At 52.2% G+C, this 10,480-nt stretch overlaps 1 protein-coding gene and 1 non-coding gene across 2 annotated transcripts; both read right to left on the bottom strand.

Moving 5' to 3' along the window:
- Positions 1-3,908: 3,908 nt before the first annotated feature.
- On the bottom strand, positions 3,909-8,742 carry LOC115619115 (60S ribosomal protein L13-like). The gene is made up of 4 exons (XM_030511158.1): positions 8,607-8,742; positions 8,184-8,292; positions 6,700-6,841; positions 3,909-4,750 (listed from the first exon to the last, which is right to left on the bottom strand). Exons 2-4 carry the CDS (start codon positions 8,285-8,287, stop codon positions 4,535-4,537), a joined length of 462 nt encoding a protein of 153 aa, XP_030367018.1. The 5' UTR covers positions 8,288-8,292; positions 8,607-8,742; the 3' UTR covers positions 3,909-4,534.
- LOC115619314 lies at positions 7,866-7,947 on the bottom strand. Its single transcript, XR_003994969.1, has one exon. It is a non-coding gene; the product is annotated as a small nucleolar RNA MBII-202 (small nucleolar RNA).
- Positions 8,743-10,480: the final 1,738 nt, after the last annotated feature.

Here is a 10,480-nt window from a genome sequence, read left to right as displayed (position 1 = left end):
GTGGGGGGAGTGGGGCAGACACCACTTTTGCTGCTGTCAGGGAGCCAGGCAGGCACCCATGATGCCTGGGGCACATCGCCCTGTGGTGCCAGGCGTGCGGGGTTGGGCAGGTCCCTGGTGCATTGATGGGGACCAAGGTGGGATGTCCCGGTGGGTGGAGGGGACCCTAGAGACCCCCTCCTAGGTGGGGTGGCCGGTTCCAGGCCCAATGGCTCCACGGGGACCCTGTAAGGCATGAACACACAGTGGGGTGAGCCGGAGCTGGGACACCTCTCATGATGCTGTCCTGTACCCCCAAGCACCAGCCTGCCCCACGGGTGCCACTGTGCCCCCATTCACTTGCCAGCCCCCTGGGCTGAGCAGGGGTCCTGTGGCGCCGTGCCCAGCTCTGCCCCAGCCCCACTGAGGGGCAGGATGAGTCCCATGGGGAGGGAGCACCCAAGTGGGGCTGGGAGGCTGTGCAGGAGCGGGGGCTGCCCTGGGCCCCCACCCCAGGGTACCTGTCCTGGTGCTGGGGAGCACAAACTCTCCTCCGGTCTCTGCAGGCAGCAGGGACGTCAGGTCCTTGTCGGTGCAGCTGGGAAATGCTGGTAGTGCTGGCCATGTCCTGCTGCCCCAGGCAGGGCTGGTGGCACCCTGGGGTGATGGGGCAACTTCCTCCACACTGGGGACAGAGGCCACCCTCCACCTGGAGGATGGTGACACTCAGCCAAGCGATGCTGCAGTGATGGGTCATTGAGGGGCTGTGCCAGCCCCAGCCCCTGGGGGCTGCTTAGCTCGGGCAGGGTCTGGGGCAGAGCTGCTCTCTTGCCTGTGCCCCAGCACGCCCAGCTTGGCCAGTTTCCCAGCGAAGTCATGCATGGTGCAGGCAACCCTGGCACATGGCTCTGGTGCCCCAGCTCCAGAGGGCATCATCCCCCTCCCTGGGATCACAGGCACACCTTGGCATCCCCCAGTGGAGGGAGCACCGGCTCCCCCCCTGCCCAACTGAACCCCTTCACCTGGGTGCCGGTGGCCTGGGCTCCGCACAGGGCTGGGGTCGGTGTGCCAACGGGAGCCGCCACCGCTGCCACCTCCACACAGCTGACTCAAGCTGCAGTTTGGGAGCGAAACCTTAAGAGGGAGATGACAAGCTCCGCTCACTGCCTCACTGCCAGCATCTGAGCAGAACCCACCGGCGGGCACCGGGGCTCAGTGGGGTCCCCAGGGTCCCCGGCGCTGGTGGCTGTGCCAGGGCAGGTGCTCCTGATCCAGGCAGGCCCCCCACGGCACTGCCCTTGCTTCTAGCACCTCACAGCCACTCGCCCTCCCCAGCTGCTCCCTGTGGGGTGCCCAGGGCCCATCCTGGTTGCAAGCCCCTACACTCTCAATCAACACCCCATTGCAAGGGCAGGATGCCCCAAACCACTCGGTGCCCTCCCCATATGCCAGAGCACCCGGACCCATGCTCCATGCCCCATGCCCCAGCACCCTCCACGTCACCCCAGGGCTGTGGTGCTGCCAGCTCAGCTTTATGAAATATGATTGTAACTAGCTCATATTCAGAGGGATTAAAACGCAGATAGAGTTAATAAGCACAAGGGCCCTGTGCTTTGGGAGCTAACCCTCAGCCTGCACAGCAAAAATAGGCCACCCTCCTTCCCTGCTCCTCCCACAGCACAGCCAGGGAGGAATTGGGCAGAAGGCAGCCCCACCCCAGGCAGCTCTTGCCCTGTGTGAGCAAGCTCAGGTTCAGCCAGCTGTGCTCGGGTTCCTGCACTCGAACACTTCATCCCTTTATTGCATCCAAGCCAAGTTTCCATCACAGACCTGCTAATGAAAACAAACAATTCCATTAACACTGCACAGGTGGTTTGTAGAACAGCCCCAGAGCTGATCAGCCAGCAAAGGGGAAGCTCCCTGGAAAGGACCCCACAGTGCTGCCCCCCAGCCACCCCATGGAGGGAGAGCCCAGGACCCCCCCCCCCAATAGCCATGAGGACAGACCAAAGCCCCCAGACCCTTCTCTATGGCAGGGCAGGGCTCCTCTTTGGTGCCACAGATCCATCTCTCACAACTGGCTTAAAGATCCATATGAGGAATACCAGGGGCGGAAGAGAAGCTGGGGTCTCTACGCCAACCATCATGAGGCCCAGGGCGAGGCTTGTGGGGCAAGCAGCTGCCAGAAGCAAGCCAAACTCCCAGGGGTGACACCTACCAACTGCTCTGCCTCACACACAGCCACAGGCAGAGCTGTAGGAATCGTCAAGTCTGAACTGATTTAATGGAAAGCAGACAGCTCATCAGGGAGGGGAGTTCCCCCCACAATCCCCTCTCACTGGCAGCTTGGCCGTGCTTCACAGGGACAGACCCAGTGAGAGGTGGGAGGGAATACAGGCTGCAACCCTGCAGACAAAGCAGAGCCCTCCCCCCAGGGCACTGGCATAAGGCAGGTGTTGCTTCCAGGGAAGTTCAGAGTCTTTCATCACCACAATATGCACCAGCACACACCCCCACCACAGAGCAGGACAGCTCAGTTCCATACATTTGCCCTAAAATGACAGCACACTCATGTTTCCGCGTTTTTTTTTATTGCCAGTTCTAGGGAGAACAGTTCATTTCTTCTTCTCCACATCCTGCTCTGCTGCTTCTTTGGCATGTTTTGCACGGATCCCGAAGAGCCGAGTGTTGGCCCGGGCCACACGCAGGCTGGTGAAGGCCTTGAAGTTCTTTTCATCTTCTGAGATAACACGAGCCTTCTCTCGCTTGAAAATCTGGTGGGAGAGAGCACAGACAGTCAGACTGTGCACATCAGAGCCTCCTAGGGACCATGTCCAAAGCTTAACACAATTAATCTTGCTCCGTTTCCACTGCTCACTCCATGTTGCTGTGAAGAAGAGAGCACTTGTGCCATCTACAGGCCCTGCCCTCAACATCGCTCAGCCAGGCACCTCATTTCAACCCATTCCCAATTTGCTCACATCAGCGCAGGGCCAGAACATACCAGGGAAAAAAAAAATCCCACCAAACAAGCCCAACATGGGATCTGAGTCAGGTTTGTGACACACTAGCAATTATCAACAGCACCTTTTGGAAGCAGCGAAGGGTTTGAGACAAATAAACCGTGACTGCACATATGATTATTCCCAACCAACATGTCTGGACCTGAACCCTGACACACTGGAGCTCTCCTCCAGAACCACAAACATATCTCTTGATTTAAGGACTTCCTCAGTCAACACATTTAGCAGAGCTCCAAGTAATTAGTTCTTTGCAGTCTGCTTTGCAGCACTGAGGAACCAAACAGATCAAGGTACTCGTGGCAAAAGACAAGGATGAGCTTGACCTATTCCTGCTTTTCTTTGACCCAGGATGGAAAGTGTCTGGAGACAACAACCCTGAGCTGCAGAACAGCAGGAGAATCCTCTCCACAAAGCTCAAGTCTCAATTATCACACAGGAAATGTGATTTAGTCACACTTACAGTCTTGATCGGCATAACCGGTCCAGTCAGCTGAGTCACCATTTTGAGTTTCTCAGCCTGCAGAACGAGAGGACAAAACCCATCATGGAAAAAAAAGCAGCATTTAAAACTTCTCAGACTGGTAGCTGGGTTAGAAGCATGCCTTGAACACCAGTACCCAGCTCAACACAACTCTGACTGGAGATTTAACACCTACTTGTAACAAATTCAGCATTTCAGGAGTATTTGGCACAGCTGTGCCGCATCAACAACCCACACTCTACCTGGCTATCCATCAGCCCAGATCTGCCCAGAGGAGCAGCAGCCTTCCAGGAGTTCTGCCAGCTGGTAGTGCTGACATCTATGGCGCTGGTTTTAGTTTGATACCCAGCATGTTCCTCAGCAATTCCTTCTAAGGCTAACTCCAGCTTCTTGTAAAAGTACGGTGTGAGACAAAAATTATTTTTTAGATAAACAAATTTGGAACTGTATTTCAGTAACTACCTACTGGCAGAGGAGCTCCAGACCCTTCCTCCCCTGTTCCAAAAAGCCTCCCAAGTGCAGTGGGCTCTGCTGCAGGTGAGTGGCTCAAAAGTGACACTCTCTGGAAGATCAAGGACAGCCCAAGCATATCACTGTGTCTCATAGGAAGCACATATCTACCATGGGCAGAGACAAAGGAGGCAAACTATACTCTGCATCTCGGTGGAATTTTAATGAAAAGCATTTTTGTGTGTCAACAGCAACAACCTTCTCAAGGCTGCCTTGCACATAGCTTTTGCTGAACTACTCCACTGAAGAGTGTCCCCTCACCTTCCTCCCTTTCCACAGCAAAACTCCACATGAACTTTTCAGCTATTCTATTTAGCATTGTAATCTGAAATTCAACTGGTTGGGCAATGACCAAAGCTCCCAACAGACCACCTGAGGAGTCCAACCCCACATCCAAGCTGCACTCCTTCAGCACCTCAGCAGTCCCTAATTCAACAGCACTGCCTGACTACACAGCACTGGGATGGACAGACCGACAGCCAGAAATGGGCCCTGTGAAACTGTGAACTAGATGACCTTTGAAGGTCCCTTCCGACCCAAACTATTCTATGATTCTAAACATTTGTAGCAGCCAAGTACTTACTGAGCAGTCTCCCTTCTTCGGCAGAGCCGGGTTCCTTGGGAAGAGGATAAGCTTGGAGTGGTACTCCCTCAGCCTCTGCACATTGGCTTGCAGGGACTCCGTGGACTTGTTACATCGCCGGGGATCCACAGAGATTCCAATAGTCCGGGCAAACTTTTTGTTGATACCAGCAAGCTGAAGGGAGTGTGTGGTGTCAGCATCTGACAAGCCCCAGTGCCGCCGTGCTGCTGCCAGGAGCTGCTCCAGTCATCAGCCAGGGATGGGTTCAAGCACAGCAATCACAGCTGCAGAGCTTAGAGAAAAGCTCCACATCTGACTGAGCAGCCTGGTGGCAGCACAAGGGTCACGCAAGAGAGACCCGCATGCCACAGACACCTGGGTGTCTGTAGTTTAGTGCTGAAGACATTCCACTGACTTTAGAGTGATTTTTGCAGAAGGATTTCCTCAGGAGAGCAAAGTGCAATCCTCAAGTAATCATGAGGGGGACATTTAAACTCTGATACACACAACAGAAATTTATGAAGTCATTGCACGGATAGCTCTGGTTCACCTAATACAGGAAGCTCCATTAAAGGGGTATTTTCTGTAACCATCTTAAGCAAGAAATAACCTCACCTTCTGTTTAAAGAAAAACATCTGCATACCATTTTGCATTCCACCATTATCCAAAAATTAAAGAAAAATTAAATAATGAAGCATTTGGCATCCAGAAAAACAATTTCACTGCTTCAATGCACTAATTTCACTGTTATAAATGTTTTAATTAGATGCTAAGCAATACACAAGAGACAGCTGCCAGCAAGCCCTGATCAAGCCCTGATTATTCCTGCCCACTGTGAGGAGATACACAGGTGGGGGTTCCACAGACCCTCACAATCCAGCTTTTAACAGCTCATCAGCTCAGCACACCTGGGAAGGTCACAGGAAAGTTTCCTGAAGCAATGGAGGGCACAGAACACTTCCACAGGCTTTAAAGTGTTCCTAAACCAACTCATAGCTAATGCATGAGAAACAGTCTCAGGTACCCTGTGAGGCTACATGGAGCAGGTCCCTGTCCTGGCAACATCTCCTGCTTCTCCTGGAAATAAGTTGAATATAGTTTACTCAGTCCACAACGTGAACAGGTTCACGTTGGCTAAAGTTCCCAGGATTAGCAGAACTGTGTTTCAAAGTAACAAAAGAATTTAATGAATAGGCTCTTAGTCTTCCACTCCCCCCCCCAAAAGATTAGTAGATTCAAAAGCTCTTCCAGAATCCAATTTTAACAGAATTTTCTTTAAGTAACAGACTGACCAAACAAAAGGTCATTTATTATTCAAAGCCACCTTTGTCCTGGGTTCAGCTATAGCAGTCATTTTTCTCCTTCTTAGCAGCTGGTGCAGTGCTGTGTTTTTGACTTTCAGCCTGGGAACAATGCTGTTAACACCAATGTTTTTAGTTCTTGCTAAGTCATGTTTACTCTGACCAAGGACTTTCTCAGTCTCATGCCCTGCCAGGGAGGAGGGGAAGCCGGGAGGAAGCAGAGACAGGACACCTGACCCAAACTGGCCAAAGGGATATTCAATACCACAGCACATCATGCCCAGTATATAAACCGGGGGGAGTTACCCAGAAGGCCCAGATCACTGCTCGGGTCGGGCTGGGTATTGGTCGGTGGGTAGTGAGCAATTGTACCCTCTCCCCTTGTTATTTCACTAATCATTATTATCATTGGTGGTAGCAGTAGTGGTTTTGTATGATACCTTAGTTACTGGACTGCTCTCATCTCAACCCATGGGAGTTAGATTCTTTTGATTCTCCTCCCCATCCCTCCGGGAGCAGGGGGAGGAAGAAGGGGGGAGCGAGCGAGCGGCTGCATGGTTCCGAGTTACCAACTGGGCTTAAACCATGACAACCTTTCACTCTAATATACACTGCATCCCCACTCCCTGGTTAAAGAAAAGGCAAGACCAGTGTTTTCTGTACACCTGTAGAGCAGCAACCCCTCAGGTCTCACATGGCTGAGCCAGTGTCACCAGATACTGACAGCTTGGCACATGGTCTATATACAGAAGAACAGGACAAGACAACCAAGCTCTGACTCAGTAAATTTGATCGGGTTGGGATCAGCACGCCATACTTACTTTAAGCTCCTCCAGGCTGAAGCCTCTGCCAGCACGGACTTTTTTATGGTACTTTATAGTAGGGCACCTCACTATAGGCCGGATAGGCCCAGCCACAGGATGGGGAGTGATGCGGCGAGCCTTCACCTGGCGGGCCTTCCTCCTGGAATGTCGAATGGGACAGCAATGAGGAACACAAATCATGGTATCATAGAATGGTTTGGGTTGGAAGGAACCTTAAAGCTCATCTAGTTCCAACCCCCTGCCATGGGCAGGGACATCTTCCACTAGACCAGGTGGCCTCACCCTGCACCTCCAGCCTTGCTCCCAGCACCCCATGCAGCAGCAGCCTGCTGCAAGCTGGTGAGAACTGGGCCCTGTGTTGTGCAACTTACTGCCTCCCTCCCCACTGCCCAGCTCAGACACCTAACCTCTGTGAGAAGCCTGACTCAACTGGAAAAATACTTAAGCTGTAGCATTCTTTGTGCAAGTATTGATCCTTTTCCCATGCAAGGAGAGTCAGCAGCCCTTCCTCTGCACTTCTGGTTTGCTTGCTTGTTGATGCTGTCTGGTGAAAGCACAAATCCTGCTGCATCCTCCTCCCTGGTGGGTCCACAGAGCCACAGCCATACCAGAGCCATAGAATCACAGACTGGTTTGGGTTGGAAAGGACTTTAAAGACCATCTGGTTCCAACCCCCTGCCATGGGCAGGGGCACCATCCACTAGACCAGGTTGCTCCAAGCCCCGTCCAACCTGGCCTTGAACACTGCCAGGGATGGGGCAGCCACAGCTTCTCTGGGTAACCTGTGAGGGTGCTGAGGCACCCTCACAGGGAAGAATTTCCTAAGATCTCATCTCGATCTCCCCTGTCAGTTTAAAGCCATTCCCCCTTGTCCTGTCCCTACCTGCCCTTATAGAAAGCCCCTCTCCAGCTTTCCTGACAGCCCCTTAAGGCACTGGAAGCTGTTCTAACGTCTCCCCAGAGCCTTCTCTGGGCTGAACAACCCCAGCTCTTTCAACCTGCCTTCATAGAAGAAATGATCCAGCCCTTGGAGTATCTTTACGGCCTCCTCTGGTGCCACTCCTATGCTGCCAGCTGACTACCCTTTGCAGGGAGGTTCCTGCCACACGGGTATCTCCCAGATACAAACATATCACTGGCCTGGCAGCCTAATGGATGCTTCTATAGAACAGCTACAGTCATCAGATATAGAAGGATTCAAGGGAATCATCAATGTGGTACAGCAATTCCAGAGATTTCTCATCACTTGACTGCAGCTGAAATAGCCTGACCCTGACCAAGACTCCACACCAAATGAGCATCCTGCTGCAACCCCACACCTCTAACAAGTAGCATTAGGGCAACAGCTGAAAATAATCACATAGCACTTCAGCTTCCTAAGCAACCCGATACAAAACAAGAGACAACCTCCCCCAGCTACAGGCGCTAAACATGCCCGGCAGGAGCCACCCAGGGAAGCTGAGTTGCGGTCACTCACTCACCTGCGGATCTTGCGGGCGGGTTGGTTGAACCATGTGGCCACTCGCCGCTGCCAGTCCTTATGAAAGTGGGGCTTCAGGATCATGCCATTACGGCTGGGCGCCATGGCTTCTGGGGCCTGCGAACACGAGCACGGCTAAAGGCAGGCACCGGGGCTAAGGGCCTTCCCGGCGATCTGGACAAGAGCCCTTCCCCGACCTCCCAGAACATGCCCAGAGCGCCCCAGGCTCTCCTACACCTCGGCCCAGGGCCAAGACCAGCTCCTGTCAGCGCCCACTCCGGGCTCGGACGCAGCTCTCCGTGCAGCCCGCAGGCCCCGCGCAGAGCTCCTAGCGGCTCCGGGTCACATTCCGGCCCGAAGCACGACCCCAACGCACGGATGGCAACAGATTAAGTCCCCAGACCGCAGCAACACCCCAACTCACCTCCCACCACAGCAAATAGCCGACCGGAAAAGGAGGCGGGAGCGCCACACACGCCGGAAGTGCACAGCGGCAACCAATGGGCAGTGCCGCGGGAACAGCCCAATGAGGACGGCGGTGGAAGCACCTGGCGGCAGCTTTACAGCGCCCGTAGTAAAGATGGCGCCGGCTTAAAGGGCCCGCGCCCCAGCACGGCTCTGCCACCGTCTCCGGGTTGGGAGGGACGCAGAGGGGTCGAGGACCATCACGCACCGTGTCCTGCAGCAGGCTGGGCCTGGGAGCGGTGGCATGCCGCCAGACAGCATAGCCATGCTGGCTGCACCCTGGAAACCACTGAGGACCCTGCACTGTCCCCACAAATGTCCCAGTGTACCATCACCCTCAGCTCCACAGAAGTGAATCCTCTTGGCAAAGGGTTTATTCAGGTAGCCCAGAACACAGCCCTGACTTAATAAAAAAAAAAAAAAAATAATCAAAGAACACTTGAAAATTCATCTGCTGACAAAAAGTGAATTCAAGGGATGAACTTGTGAAGAAACAAATAGGTTTGGAATTAAAACATACAAACAGTAGCATCCCAAATGTAGAAAACCAAGGGAAATTACTCCCACCAGCTTTGAGACAGCCTAGGGATTACTCAAGGGTTGGTGTTGGCAGGTGGCTCCATGCTGGAGCAGGGGAGAGGACACCTTGCAGAACATCTTCCCATCATCCAGGGAAACAAGAGGCTCTCTGCTCCAGCCCGACCCAGTGAACTGGGGGCTGATGATTCAAAGAACTCGCCAACAAAGTTTAAGTTGACAAGCAGGTATTCTTTATTGCAGCACTGGGAGACACAGGGGATCTCTCCTCCTAATGTGTCTCACCTGAGTGTTAAACAGACTGTGTTTATATTGTTGCTTAACATACATATTCATTACATTTCCAATAAACGTCATACATATTCATTACATTTCCAAGAACTGCTTTACATAGATCTACGCCCATTTTCTCATGCGCACAAAACTGTGGTAGTGGTCTTTTGGGACTCCTGGTGGTCATTTCTTCATCATCTTAGTCTTCATCACTTCGTCCTCTAGTTGAACTTTAGGTTTGGAAAGTCCCATTGTCATGTCAGCAACCACTAGTCCAGTTCTGGCTGGTCATCGTGAAACATTTACCTGAGATACTTTCTCACTGTCATCTATTACAAAAGCCTACTTTTTCAATGTCATCTATTGCAGAGGCACAAAGCCTAAATGAATTTAACTATTTACAAAAGATTTGTACTTCCTTGTCTCACTGAAAGCTGTCAGAGACTGGGCTGGGGTCTTTCAGGTCACAAACAATCATAGAATAACTCGAGACAATAATCCTTCCTAAAAGATTAACCCAGCCAGAGCACACCAGGCACCAACAGTCATTTTAATGCTTTCCCTGATGAAGGGCAGACAACCATGTCACCACAGCTTGTTTTGCAAGAGCCACGAAGATGGAGCCAGAGGAACTGCCAGCCTTTTACTGCAGCTTCCCAACAAACAGCCCTGGTTTTGCTCATGTTCCTGAGAACACCTCTCTTGCTCTGAACCAGCATGTGTAACTCAGAGTCACTCTCTGCCATGCTAGCTTCTAACATCACACTGTGGGGTTACACTGGGCTCTGCACACAGGTTTTCCTCGATTGCTGCTTGTAAGACACATGCTATAAAAACTGAATATGAGTTATTGGCCAGGGAGAAGAAACTCCTTGTCCTGTGCAACTCTGTAGCTGTAATAAGCTTTGTATGTGCCAAAACACATATCAGCATCTTGATGTATTCTACAAACACAGCAGCACATTATGGACAGTTTATTCTAGTGAAGTCTGTTTTTCAGCTTCTATTTTATGTTCAGCAGCA

The sequence above is a fragment of the Strigops habroptila genome, chromosome W (genome assembly GCF_004027225.2).
Source record: "Strigops habroptila isolate Jane chromosome W, bStrHab1.2.pri, whole genome shotgun sequence".
Lineage (NCBI taxonomy): Eukaryota > Metazoa > Chordata > Aves > Psittaciformes > Psittacidae > Strigops > Strigops habroptila.
Note: the sequence above shows the minus strand (reverse complement) of the source record. Positions and strands in the feature narration are given on the sequence as shown.